The following is a 15,021-nucleotide window of genomic DNA, read 5'->3' on the forward strand; positions in this document are numbered from 1 at the left end:
TACTGTAACCTACTCAGCTCATTAATCTCGTGTATACCTAACTAGTACATCAATACTTAAATTTATCTGTTTCATCCATTTAAATTGGTTTCAGAATGCCCCCTCTCCCCTTGATTGCTTTTCTATACATGCTTACATTTGTAGGGATTGATATGTCATCTGCCCTGTATTTAACATACTCAATGAAACATGGCTCTTGTAGCTTCCATGTATCATTTTGGTTTAGAGCAATCTTTGCGTAAAAGTCATACCCCATGTTGCCGTATTTTTTTTTCTTATTCTAAAATAGATTGTCTGCTGGCAGTTTTGTGTGTTATTTTTTGGCTAGACATCACTTGTTTTTTCTGTTATTTAAACTTCTTGACTATTTAATTGGACAAACAGGTCAAACATCATTCATATAAACTAATCCGCTGTTAAAACATAAGTCAAACATCATTCATATAATCTAATATTATAACTTACTATAACATTTAAATTTAATACCTGGAGATTTTGTCTTCCTCATCCTAATGGCCATTGCTATGCCAAAAAGACCACGAGCATTTTTATATATCTCTAGTTCGTCAAGGATCTTGTCTTGCATTTGAAGATTCGAAGTTAACCTTCCAATGCAATCGATTAACCCCGTCATAACTTCTTCATTTGATGTCTTGAGATTATCATAATAAAGACCCGGATTTAAAAAATAACCATCAGCATGCAAAGGCCGGTGAAGTTGGCAATCCCATCTTCTATCGATAAACTCAAAAGCTTCTTTGTAGTGCTCATCATTCATTCCAAAACTCTTCGAAATAGCCTCCTTAGCTCTATCCATAGCTTCATAAATGTATCCCATAGGAGGTTTGTTCTCTCCATCAACCATTCGAAGAACCTTAACAAGTGGCCCCGATAACTTTAGAGCATACACCACATTCCTCCAAAAAAAAACTTGTAAAACATAGGATGCCAATTTCTTTCCAGATGTTTCCTTTGACGACTTCGATTCAATCCATTCTTGAGAAGCAACCATCTTTCTCAAATTGTTTCTTTGCTCGTGGAATTGTGCAAGAGTGATGAAAGATGTTGCAAATCTCGTTATTGTCGACCTATGTAAATTCCTTTGATTTGTGAACTTCCTCATCATGTTCACACGGGAAATGTGGCCATATATATAGCCATTCATAAATATGCACTTCTTTAGTGCATTCCTCACTTTAGAAAGCTTTCCAATATCCTCCAACATGAGATCGATACAATGTGTCACACAAGGAGTCCAATAAAGATTCGGTCTCTTTGCTTCTAGCATTTTTCCTACAAGTAACAAAATAACAAATTGCTTAAAAATCCAATATTCAAGTAACTTGAATAATAAAAAAATAAAGAAAAGAAAATAATTAAATGAACTTATTTTTCGTACCGCCTTTAACGTAGTTAGATGCATTGTCCGTCACCACTTGGACTACATTTTCCTCCCCCACTTCCTCAACCATCTTATCAAGCATATGAAACAACAAATTTGCATCTTTGACAATTTCTGAGGCGTCCATGAATTTAATGAATACAAGTTGACAAGAAAATTCACAATATCCTTTTGGACAACAGAATCACACCATCCATCTGACATAATTGAGCAACCCTTTTGTGGCCACTCTTTTTTGTGATTCTCTAATGCCTTTTAAGTGTCATCTACTTCATTCTTCAAGAGAGGAACTCTAATCTCGTGCATGCTTGTAGGTTTCAAACCGAGACCATATTGCCCGATAGCTTTACACATTTCTTTGAAGCTAGATTGATTTGCCGCATTGAATGCTAATCCGGAATCGTAAAAAAATCTTGCAATTGCCCTACAAGATTTCTCCCTTAATTCTTTCTGACAAGCTGCATGCACACCTCCCTCTTTGCTTGGATTAACTTTGGGAGTGACAAATAAGTCCATTGGACCCTTGACTCTTGGTTTTTTGGGTAAGGGTCTTTCACGCTTCTGACTTGAGTTACCCCCACTTGAGTCTAATACATCAAGTTCTTCCTCATCATCATACTCATCAATGCCATGAGTCAACTCTTAGTGTAACATTAAATTTGCAACCTTTACTTCCTGTTTCTTAACCATGAAGATCTTCACTTCCTCCCTTACATGCTCACGACAATTAGGACATTTGGTCGCATTCCTAAATCCTCCAACCAAGTGTTGTTTTAGCCGAAATACTCCTCCTTTAAAATCATTTTTACAAAAATTGCATTCCCAATTGTTCTTTTTCGTCGGCTCTGGCGTTCCATATTTTCTTCCCGGATCTATGATGATCTGGTTGAAGCTTCCGACTCCATAATTTAATTTCTAACCTGAAATTCATATATGAAACATTTTATTAGAAATCAAACCAAACATTCTATTAAAAATCAAAATTCAAATCAAACTAACTGTTACTGGTTAACAACTAACAAGCATTTGAATTTTGAATTTTTAAGTTTTAACAAGCTGCCGACTCCATAATTTACTTTTTTTTATAACGTTTATTTTTCATAAAAGATATTATAACATTGCTAAAACAATGTCCTCAAAGGGAATACTTTCCCCAAATATAAGTGTGAATCTGCTGCACCGCCCATGCAGCTTATTTAAAACCCATTCCATAGCTGTTTAAGAACAAATACACATGGTCTATAGCAACCCCACAAATCAATTCATGATTTTGACTCAAAAACCTTTAAGGCTTTTTATCAAACAAGTAATTTACAATTTCAACCATTCATGCTCAGCTCTGTATATAGATACGAAAGAAGAAAAAAGCAACCCATGTTTTTCATCCTCTATTAAGTGCAAACTTACAATTTAATCAAAAAAAAGTAACGAGTCGGTGGTGGTGAAGAAAGAGGAGAAGGGGTGAGACGGTGGTGATAAAGCCAAGGAGCGGAGGAGAAGGGGATTACCTGGTCGGCGCCCGGCGGTGGTGACTACTGTGACTGCCGGCGAAGAAGAGGCGAAGAAGAAATCGTGCGTGCGTCGTGCGATGGAGAGAATAACTTAGGGATTTTGGATTTGGGAACAGGTAGGTTTTTTTTAGTTTTAAAATTATAATTATTTATTAATAATAAAGGGTGAAAACATATACCATAAGCGCATAGGCGTTGCGCCTGGCGCCCGACTCGGAGGCGCGTGCCTTTCGTCGCCTATCGTATGTGAGCTCGCACAGACCCAGGCGGGTGCAATTTTCGGCGCAAAGGTGCGCCTTTTAAAACCAGGCACTGATCAATGCATCTTTAATGTTAGTAGAAACTAAGAGAAGTATTTACTTGGTCCAGGCAATGGCACAAGAAGTGGGAGGTTCTCAAGAACATTTCTATTTTGCTGGAATTGACAGAGTGAGGTTTAGGAAACCTGTCGTTCCAGGAGATACTTTGGTTATGAAGATACACTTGCCAAACTCCATAAGCGGTTCGGAATAGCAAAATTGGAAGGGAAAGCATAAGTTGGAGGTCACTTGGCATGTGAGGGTGAGTTCCTGAAGGCTACTGGTAGTAATTGATAAGACTTGATATTTATCCATATGTTTCCTTCAATTTCCCGTAAATTAATGAAACATGGTCTGCTCGAGGCTTTTATTCTATATCAAAGGAGTTTGTTAATTATCAAAATTTATATCCTATGCTCTGTTCGTTGAAATTCAATTAAGTTAGAGCAGCAGTTCCTCCTCATGAATGAGATCTTCAGTAGAAAACAAATGTACTCATAAAATCTCCTAACCAGCTTTAACTGATTGAATAGCCTTCCAGGTTTGCACTCACAAGAATATCTCAACAGATGAGCATTTTCAATATTTGAGTGCAGACCTTGGGAACAAAGAGAGTTGTATGAATGCGGGTTCAGCCTAATTAGTTAATGCAACCATCCTTAAGATGTAACATCCAATAAGTCTATAGTTTTTACCAGAATATCTGCAACCATTTATTTTGTACCGAAAAAAGAGCAAGATGTATTGAAGTTGAAAGGAAGGACTATTGATGTCTGAGTGTTGTTTTCTGGCTCCCAATGATGTGGCTGATGAGTGCCATTTACCTTTAGTTTTCTGCACACAATCTGTAGTGGGACTCGATGGTAGGAAGGACTGTGTCCTTTATGCAAGCCATGGAGGCCCATTGCTCTTTCTTTTGCTTTTAAGTTGGTAGGGAGCATCAATTGTTCCACCTCTCTTATTTAATGGAATCTCTTGTCCTACAGCCATACAGTTGTTTGCATGTGTGGGTGAGCCCATCTTTGCAGACGCAACTGCTAAAACAATTGCTCACTACTGCTGATATTTGTGTAGGCAAAACCCCATAATCTTTTTTATTTAAAGGGAGATGCTGGTTATAGTATCTGCAATGAATTTAGTTGCCTAAAGCTCCATATAACTTTTTTTTAATAATATGTGGTGATTATAAGATAATATCTGTTCAGAATCTTTCTTAGCTATTGACAACACACCCCTTCAGACATAGCTGCTCGAACCCGGGATCTTTAGGGAGAACAATATTATTTTTTTATTAGATTATGATTTATGCTGCCTGTTAAAGCAAATTCAGCTGAGCATGATATTCATAGGTTCATCTCGAGTCTTCAATAGCATACTAATTTTTACTGGAAAATTGTCTTGTGATGTCATATTAGAAAGTTTTTAACCTCAGTTACATATCATTTTCCGTCATTGTTTATAGTCATAGAATGAGTTTCACACTCAAACAAAGGAAAATGACATGCAATATTGAACCAAAACACACACAGACAAAGAAATTGACAGGCAATGTGCCATTACAAACAACCATGAAACAAAGATGGGACAATACAAATAAAAAATTTCTCCATCATGTTGTTGCTTTGTCATCTCAATTTTTCACTTTCATGCTGAATTATTGGACTCCCCCCCACCCCACCCCAACCCAACCTGCTTGGTAACAAGTATCTGCTCAACTATGTAGCTTTCCAGTTTTCAGTTCAACTCGAGAGGCTGCAATATATAAACCAATTAATTAATCAAATTATATGATTGAACTTATTTTATTAACAAATTATATCACTTACCGGTAATTACATTATATAATTTGATTGTAGAAGTTGCCTAACATGCATATATGACTTATTTTACGAACATAATGAACTTTGGGATGTCATGCTTGTCACAGGATGGTGAATCAAACTTTTGTTTCGAAATTGGATATGCAAGAGACCTAATTTTCTAATATCAGTTCATTAATATAGTTTGATAAAGTCAAAGTCTTATCATGATGTATATGAAACTGACTTTTAATGTAAATTGTAAGAGTTAATAATTATATAGTTATGATCACTTATTTGAATACATAATTTTTTTAGTATAATGTATATTTAGACATATTTCTTTCAACCCATAAGTTGATGAGGTTGAACGTTCAAGTATATTCAATTTATATCTTTTATATAATATATCGACGATGATATCAATCAAATTAAAATTGGTATTAAAAATGGAACTTTTATAAACAAATTGAATTATTTTGAGAAATATATTAATAATATTTTTCTCTTAAATGTTATTTTAGAAAATGAAAAATGACAAGTGTGATGGAGATTAGATGAAGCAACACTTGGTGACGTTTCATTGGAGCAATAATTGTTGGTAGGACCATTTCATATGACGACAGTATAGTGTTGTCATATTCCAATTGGTTGTTACGGATTTAATGACTTTTTTATACTTTATTCATTTTTTATATTATTATATGTTAGGCTTTTGTCATAAGAAAACTAGGGACGACCCTTTTGGAGGACCCCAATAATTGGCACATAATAACTGCTAATATTAACATATTTTGAAAGGTAAAAATATATTAATATATATATTATATATTTGGTATAGTCATGAATCATCGCTTACACAGAGGAAATAACAGGTGACCACCTTATTCTCTTTCATTTATGATTGTTGAAGTTTCTATATTTTTTAATTGAAATGCTGAATCCATTATAAGTTTGGATTGGGGAATAGATAACATAAGACTTGAATTATGTTTTCCGTGTTAATGTCCAATGATTTTATGGGTAATGTACACAAATGGTCTCTCGATTATAATGTATTACTTTATTAAGTCATTCGATTATTATAAGTTACAAAATTGTCATCTAACTATAGAGTATTATTTTTGTTGAGTCCCTCGACTATTAAAACTTACAAAATGGTCCTCTAACTATGTAGTATTGTTTTGTTGAGTCCCCCGACTATTAAAAGTTACAAAATGGTCACTCGACTATTCATTATGTTCCAAACTCTTATTTTTCTGTTTAAAAATTGACGGCATTCTAAACTGAATGTTAACTTGTTGATTGTGATATGATAAAATATGATCCATAACCTCACACGACTATCATATCTCAGTCACCATATTAACGTCTAGCTTAGGCAACAACCAATTTTTTAACGGAAAAGAACGTGTTTGGCACATAATAGATGGTCGGATGACTATTTTGTAACTTTTAATAGTCGAGGGACTTAATAAAGCAATATCCTATAGTCAGAGGACCATTTGTGTGATTTACCCTAATTTTATTCTTTCAACTATGATAATATTTGAAAAAAACATGATAGCTAATAAATTTAAATTTAGCAATTTAATATATTTATTACAAGCTCTTCTTGTACTTTAAAAGCAAGATTTATTTTTTAAATTTGATGACTTGAGAGATTGAAGAATGATTAGGTCCTAACGGAGGGGAGTTAAGGAGTCATTCACTTGTTGCATGCATGTTTCAATTTAGATGACAGCTAACTTTAATGACATCTTAAACAAAAAGGAATGGTTAAATTTTTTGACTTGTCTTTTAGCATTATTTTTTACGAAATAATTTTCCTATTGTTCAATTGCTTGATTTGTTCTTGCACTAAATAAATCATCAACGGGAGAAGATTCGAATAATTATACCGCAAGAAATCTCTAAATTCACTCTCTTATTTACTTGTGCATTTTAACCTTTGTTATTAGATCAATATTATTGTTTATTTTAGGTCGAGTCTTACAATCCATTAATGATCTAATTAATTAATATGTTGAATTATTAATTAGTTCATATATATAATATGATTTTTTTATAAATTAAATCTTGGAAAATTTTATGTCGAAACTATTCAATAACGATGGTACACTTTTGCAGTTATTTAAAAAAAAAAACCTCTTATTTAACGGAGTTGATTCGAGTAAAGCTCTTAAGACAAAGGAATTTAAAGTGGTATTTTTATTTAACAAAACAGATAGCATCCAAGTAATCTCACTTGGATCCACCAAATGTACTAAAAACAGGTGGTTGGTCCGTCTCTAGGCTTATATTTAAGACGATCATATATTATTATGTAATAATTTTACTTATATTTAAGAATGGAAAATTGAAAGCTGACAATCTGATCCCATGAGTCCCCACTGATCATTTGTAAGAATGAGACCGCCACAATTCTGGAACTTCTCCAACTGGCAAACTATGTAGTTCCATTCCCTATTAAATTCATATTTTCCTTTTTTAAGATAATATATATTATTGAAATAATAATGTATAGTTAGTTGAATAATTAATTTTTTTTTCATCTTTAGAGGTCGTGGAATAAATTTGATCAAAGATAGCGTAGAAGATGAAGGTGAAAAGAGGAGTCGAAGGAGAGAGGTTTGGATATTTTTTTTTTTAATTTTAATTAAAACAAATTTTAGGTTTATTAGTTTGGAGTGCGACTTAAGGGTATAAATGAGATATATTATTTGAGTTATTGATTATCATAATTCATGATTTAGATGGATCATAAATTTAATCTATCTTTTCAATTTTAATATATATATAATTTTAAAATTTGTATAAACTAGTACTCGTTGTAGCAATAAGATGAAAACACTGTAGAATGACTATTTGAAATACTGGAATGGTTAGTTTAAGTGAGGTGGACATCATTGAAACCCGTGCCCGTAACGAACGGCCCAGATTCTCTCTCCACTCTCTTTATCATCTTCTCTATCGTCTCTCCCTCCCATTTCCAGTTCCATTTCTCTCTCACTCTCTTCTGTGAATAAACCAGTGGAGAGAAAAGAGAGAATAAAAAAACACCCACATAAACAAAAGAGCATGCTGCTAGGTAAACGCATACGCCATCCTATCAAAAGGACGGCAAGCATGACGGGGATCACGGTGGATGTCGTCTCCAACGTCGACGACGGTGTTATTGTCCAAGAACCTAACATATCCGATGATCCTCAAAACCACCCTTTCCATGAACTCCCTAACGCCAACTCCGGTTACGATCAGCGTTTACTATACATGGTGTCGCCCAGAAACCCCGGCGGCAGTGGTAGAAGATCAGCTTTTACTAGTAACCATGATCTCGACGGCATCACTCCTTTTTTACGCTCCTGTTGCCTCTGTAAACGCCGCTTAGCTCCTGGCCGTGACATATATATGTATAGGTAATTCCCTCTCTCTCTCTCTTTCTTCCAAGGAAACCTTTGTTTAAGTCCAGTTTGAATTTTTATAACAATTGCAGGGGGGATACAGCGTTTTGTAGTCTAGAGTGCAGAGAACAGCAGATGAAGCAAGACGAAAGAAAGCAAAAAGATCCCAAAGTAGCCTGCCCATCCCAGAATAATAAACGGGGAAACTAGATCCTCTTTCGTCATCGACTAATCTGCTCCCCTCCAGTATCGAACCCCTTCATGTTTCACAGTACTATTAAAAGATTGATGACGACGACGATGATGAAAACAATATCATGGGTGTGCTGTATAATATTTTATGAAATTGAAAACAAGTATTAATGGGTGCTGTTTTACGAGTATGTGGATGCTGACGCAAATGGGCAAATCTTGTAGCTTGATATCAGCATTTACGATTCCATATTTCAAAATTCTCTCCAAGCCTTTTCGTTTTTCCTTCTTTTATGGCCTTTTTTTCTTTTAATGGCAAACTAAATTGTTCATAATATGAAGGAATTGATTATAGTAATTTAATTAGTTAATATTATAAAATAAATATATTTTTTATAAATATTATAATATAAAGTTGATCACATGCTAGAGTATATATACAAATTTGTTGCAAACCTATAACAGTGATATTTATAACAATTTGTCATTTAAAAATATCGTAGTAAACCCGATTATGGAGTGTTTTGGGTTTGCTGAATCAATAATTTCAATTAATTAGATGAGAATTAAACTTATTTTAGTATAAAAGAGGATTTTTTAAACTTCAGCTCATAGTAGGAGATTAAAGAGTAATTATCCTATTTTATGAGAACAAAGCGAAACCAATGTTAATAATTTTTCTCTCTAGAACCCGATCTCAATGGTAAAAATAAGTTGATGAATCCTCCAAAACTAAGGGAAAGGAAAAAGTTGTTGAATTATAGATAACAAGGTTTTTCTTACTTAAAATAGAGGTATCACTTCTAATCTTAAAGTGTTTCATGGATAAGTGTAATGTGATCACTTGGTGACTTAATATGGTGTTTATGTGTTATGATAGTTTAGCATACTTTATGTTGCTCCTTTAATGATTTGTTTTCTGTATTTAAATCTTATTGAAGATGCTAACATGCTCATTTGATGTGTATGCTCACTTTGAAGGGTTTTGGGTCAATATTAGGGTCATTTTAGAGTGATATTGAACTTAAATGATTTTATGAGGAGTTTTGAAAACTCGGTCCTTAATAACACAACATCAACTTTTATTGAGATTGGTGATAATGTATATGTTGGAAGCTCCATGAGACCAACTCGGTCACCATAGAGGACGTAGGATATATCAATAACACAACATCAACTTTTTTTTTTATGTTGGTTAGCGTTTTATCTTATAAATTCATAGTGCTTAATAATACTTAAATGGTAGAGTTGATCATATATCATTCAGGCGGTAAAACCGGTCATCTATCAATCAGGCGGTATAATCGACCATATATTATTTAGGCGACAGAGCCAACCATATACAAACACAAGTGCACTAAAAATTTATCATTAGATTATTGACACATCAACATCTTAGCCATTTAGTATTACAAATATCTAGATTATTTTATCAATATTTTCATACATCTATTTTTTCTATATTAATCTAGAATGTTCTCAAAATATATCTCTTATTATATATTTATCTATAAATTGCATTGGATTTCAACAATATATGATAACGAGTTTAAAAGATTTTGATTACTAATGAAATGAGCATTTAATGGCAATGCTTGTTAGTGTGCCTTAGTGGCAATGCTTGATGAGTTTTAGTGGTAATATGGTATGGATCAATTAACTTACCGGATATTAAACTACCATGGTAGGAATATTATATTGTCTTAGTGGCATTCGTAATATATGCAGTTTCTTGGTTTGAGTTCATAATCATATTTCAAATGTGATTTTTTTGGTTGAAAATGAGTTGTTTAGGAATGTTTTTATATTTCAAACAGAATTTTGGACCAAAAACACTTCCATAAGTATTATTAAACGGTTCCTTCATCTAGATTAGCAAAAGATTCGAGCCATGATAGTCCTTCCTTTTCTCTGGAATTTGTAATGATTAACTCCAAAGCTATTGTATTTGTAATTAATCGATAAAAAATTTAAAAAAATAACCTTAATATTTAAATTAATTTAGAAAACAAAACAATAAAAGAAAGAAAAATTATTGGTAAGGTATGTATGGACTATGGTAGAGGCTTAAGATATTTGGGTGCTGAAACAATAAAATATGTCAATTCTCATTTTTGTCAAATATGTATGGTGGCCTTCTCCTATTAATTAATACTTTTTTGACATTCGTCCATGAATGGTGCAATCAATCGCCTTACAATTTATATGATTTTCTTTTTCTTCATCTCACACTATCTATATTTAAATGTTGATATGCAAAACATCAAAATAATAATAATAATTTTGATATACAACAAATAACATAGTAATTTACGATGGTTTAAACGGTAAAAAAAAAAGATGGTTAAGCCAATAATTTATGGTTAAACCCTCTTACGTGGACGAAAAAGAGATTTGGTTATTTTGTAGAAATATATGGTAGGATCTATCTTCTCTCTTTATTTCAGCGGGATGATTTATTATATGTATCGAGTGTTTGATGGTAACGTAATTAGATTAATATACAACTACAAGGAATTAAACTTAATTCATTATAAATCTAATATATTTACTTTATAATTCAATGTGTGAGTCTATTAAGTAATATGAAAGATAGCATACGTCTATATCACAGTGTCATGCCCCTCAGAAGTGAGAGATGGAGGGGGTATGACACCCATGAAGCTGAAGATCTTAAATTTATTAAAACTAAATTTTAATTTTAATTTATTTATAATATTATAATTTAAAATTTTAGTATTATTTAAGAGATAGAATTTCACATTATGTTAAATTAACTTATAGTTATATTATAAAGTGAATTTTATGTAGAAAAGAATCAATTAAAATTTACAATACCTTTCAACTGGAATATTCCTTCATCTTCAACAGCAAACTACCACAAGAAGAACTAAACGTTTTCACATGAACTTCTATGGATATACATTTTAATAATTCAAATGTTATGTTAGACAAATGAAAATTGTTATTCTATAATATATTCAATTGACTTTATGCATTAAATATTAGGGTAAATTACGCATTCAATACCTAAACTATTAATTTTTATCCTTTTTAGAACCTAATATGTATTTTTTTTATAAAAACATACCTAAAGTTTAGTTTTTGTTTCATTTTAGTATCATGTTCAAAATTTAACATTAAGTTCTGAAGAAAAAAAAAGTTTAGATATTAAAATAAATCAAAATTAATAGTTTAAGTACTAAACGCATTAAGTTTTTAACGGTGGGGTACTAAAATGAAACAAAATTTAAATATTAAATACGATTTTGAAAATAAAAGTTTACATACTAAAACAGACTGATAATAATAATTTAAGTACTAAATGTTTAATATTGAGTATACATCACCAGGGATACTTTTTCGATAACTATGAATAAATAATTGTAAAATATTATTATAACGCTCTCCCCTTTTTCTTTTTCTTTTTCTTTGAGTTTGTATCGTTTTTTATAGATTAGATTAATTATTCTTCTTTTGATTTTGTTTAGCCGATGATGATATCGATTTTGATATTAATTGTCGACCGTCGATTGTCTTTTCTTTATTTTTTATTTTTTAATAAGAATAATTTTGTATGTGCTGCACGTTTATCTCTGTCTTTGTGTCATGTTTATCTCTGTTTTTGTGGCACGCTTTTCCTTTTTTTCTCGGTTGTTTGTTCGTTATTTTATTTATATTTTATCAGAGTTGGATTTGACGACGTCACGACTGATCAAGATGGCACTTATTTGAAATCTTGTTGATCTTACCTACTATGGACCTTTGGATTGAATTTGGATACATGATGTTGTGTTTGTGGATATTTTCTCACGGCGCTCGACTCTGATTTACAGTTCTTGGTGGACTTTCAATAGTTTAATTCACTTTTATAGTTTGTTTGTCGATTCAATCAGATTTATTCATATTTATTTTTGTTTTAGTCTTTTGGTTGTATTTTTAACTTTTTTCATATATGGTCCTTATATGATCTAAAATGGCTAATTTTAATATTATATGAAAAATTCTAAATTATGTATTTAGTTTAATATGATAATTGTAAATTCTTAATGTAATTTCAGATATTTTTACTTTTTAATAATACTAGCTGATTATACTAAAAAATAATCAAAAAAATATCACTGTTTCATAAATCATAATATATTATAAATAGCGTTCAGAGAATATAATTTTTATAAGCACCGGAAGCAAACGCTTAGGCCTACATGTAAGCTCTTTTTTAGTCCTATAATTGTCCAATCTGTAAAAAACATCCCTTGTCACATTCAAACTAAATTTAATCATTTTTTATATTTTTAATGTATTTAATTATTTGTAAAACTATAGCTTATTTCCTAATATTAATAGGACTCTTAAGCTAGAGGACACAAATTTATTAGATAATTTATTTGTGACCTTTAATAATAGATAATGAAACAAAATCTTGAATATCAAATTTTGTGGGATTAATATATGGAGTCAATCAACCCTCTGATTGGGCAAGTAGCTGCCCAATAATTATAGTTTTTGAAGTCTCTTTCTTTGCAAGATAAAGAGAAACTAATTACGTTGTTAATGTTTTCATTTAAGTAATTACTAAAGTTAGCCATGGTTGAAAAAAATGAAGCTTATGAGAATTTTTTTTATTAATCTAAAATAATTATAATTTGTGGTATATGTTCAAAAGATAACTCTCAGTCATTTAATGTTGAACATTTATATATCTTGCGGTCATTTATGTTTAAACCCGAAATCTCTAAAGATAATAATTTATTTAACTATTAAGATAGTTTGATTCGTACAATAGGATAATGTTATAATAGTAGATTAAGTTGGGAGTTGATGACAATATTAGTAAGTTTGTCGACATGTGTCAATAACTTTATTTTAATATATATATATATATGCATTTTGGTGTCATCTTGTAGAAAAAAAATAACGTAAAGAGATTGAAATGAAGTTTTTTTTAAAAAAAATATTCTTTTAAGGTGAGAAGGTGAGTTTAAATGATTCAAATTTTAGTTTATAAATTATAATTATAGTATCTCTATAGTTTTAATGGTCTTTCAAATTTTTGCAATATAATTATTGTTTATTTGTTTAATTGTCTAAGAAATAATATCAGTAATTTTTTAAGCTTATTACTTTCTCTGCTCCATTAAATATGTTTATTATTGATTTTTTTTTAATTTTGACTCATTATTATTTAAAATTTATAGTGATGTAGTGATAAAAATAATAAAAAATAGATTTTAAAAACTTTCAATCAAGTAGTTTTTAAATATATATATTATAAAATTTAATTGTTTGAAATATTTAAAATAATTATGGTCAAAATTTACAAATTTTGATTTTTAAAAATCAATAAATGGCAGATTTTATGGAATAGAAGATGTATTTCACTTGAAGGAATAATTTTAAAAAAAATTCATCTTAGTCTTATATTTTGGTCTTGAAACTAAGAGAGCAAAATCATTTTTAAATACAGTTGATTTTATTAAAATTACTCTCAATTATTGATAATTTTATCCATTCTTTAAATAATTTTTTCCCGTAATTATCGTTTCCTTTGTTTATTTTTTTCAACAACATAATTTTCCTAACTCTGCCTTCCTTAATGGCCTTGAAGATCTGGAGGATAAAATTGTTGGGGCTTTGGTTATTAAGCCACCTCCATGCTTCCTGGCGGGGACTACTGACCGCCTTCCTTTTTTTAATACATAATAAAATTATAAAATAAACGTCTGTTTCATAGGTATTTATACACACTGAATACACTATTTATATTAATCATGTAGTTAAACCTTTTAAAAACTAAAACTGCTCAATAAATTTCTCGGAAAGAACACAATTTATGAAGCTATTTGAGTTTTGACCTCCTTAGTTTGGAAGTATTTTGAATATTTATTAAAAAAATGACTAAATATGTTACAAGTATTTGTACTTTTCGTACTTGAAAATTCTAATCTTATTCTTATTTATAAGTATTTATTTTCTTTAGTTTTAAAATTTCAAATTTTAAGTTCAGTTATTGAAATTATTCTATTAAATTCAAGTCTATTGAAACATTTTCTCTAGTTACGTTACCACTTTTTTATTTGAAAATTACATATCAATCAATTTAATTTAAGAATTTTAATTATATTAATGATTAAGTTAATTTGAAGTAAAAGATAATAAATTGTAAAAAAGAAAAGGAGGAATAAATTCTAAATATGAAAAGAGTACACAAATTTTGAGCATATTAAAAAAAACAGCATATTTCTTGATTTGGATTCTAACCAAAATCATTTGCACATAACCCCCAAAATATATTATATTATGTCAACTTGCACAAGTGACTATATATACACTAAAAGATTAAAGTAATAAACATGTCTATAATTAAAGGTGACCATTGAAACTCGTTTCAGTAATTAAAAGAAATATTATTAT

The 15,021-nt window shown here is 30.7% G+C and overlaps 2 protein-coding genes across 2 annotated transcripts; one reads left to right on the forward strand and one right to left on the reverse strand.

Moving 5' to 3' along the window:
* Positions 1–454: 454 nt before the first annotated feature.
* Positions 455–3,563, reverse strand: LOC120173343. The gene is made up of 3 exons (XM_039180537.1): positions 2,911–3,563; positions 1,400–2,322; positions 455–1,293 (listed from the first exon to the last, which is right to left on the reverse strand). Exons 2-3 carry the CDS (start codon positions 1,527–1,529, stop codon positions 455–457), a joined length of 969 nt encoding a protein of 322 aa, XP_039036468.1. The 5' UTR covers positions 1,530–2,322; positions 2,911–3,563.
* Positions 3,564–7,915: 4,352 nt separating this feature from the next.
* Positions 7,916–8,884, forward strand: LOC120173400 (FCS-Like Zinc finger 5-like). The gene is made up of 2 exons (XM_039180584.1): positions 7,916–8,430; positions 8,508–8,884. The coding sequence occupies exons 1-2, from the start codon at positions 8,093–8,095 to the stop codon at positions 8,623–8,625; spliced, it is 456 nt and encodes a 151-aa protein (XP_039036515.1). The 5' UTR covers positions 7,916–8,092; the 3' UTR covers positions 8,626–8,884.
* Positions 8,885–15,021: the final 6,137 nt, after the last annotated feature.

This window comes from Hibiscus syriacus, unplaced genomic scaffold, assembly GCF_006381635.1.
Source record: "Hibiscus syriacus cultivar Baekdansim isolate YM2019G1 unplaced genomic scaffold, ASM638163v2 tig00111947_pilon, whole genome shotgun sequence".
Classification (NCBI taxonomy): domain Eukaryota; kingdom Viridiplantae; phylum Streptophyta; class Magnoliopsida; order Malvales; family Malvaceae; genus Hibiscus; species Hibiscus syriacus.

Coding starts and splice junctions, on each gene's coding strand:
- LOC120173400 (XM_039180584.1), top strand. CDS start 8,093: ATGCTGCTAGGTAAACGCATACGCCATCCTATCAAAAGGACGGCAAGC. Junction 8,431..8,507: donor CGTGACATATATATGTATAG/GTAATTCCCTCT, acceptor TAACAATTGCAG/GGGGGATACAGCGTTTTGTA.
- LOC120173343 (XM_039180537.1), bottom strand. CDS start 1,529: ATGGACGCCTCAGAAATTGTCAAAGATGCAAATTTGTTGTTTCATATG. Junction 1,294..1,399: donor ATCTAACTACGTTAAAGGCG/GTACGAAAAATA, acceptor TGTTACTTGTAG/GAAAAATGCTAGAAGCAAAG.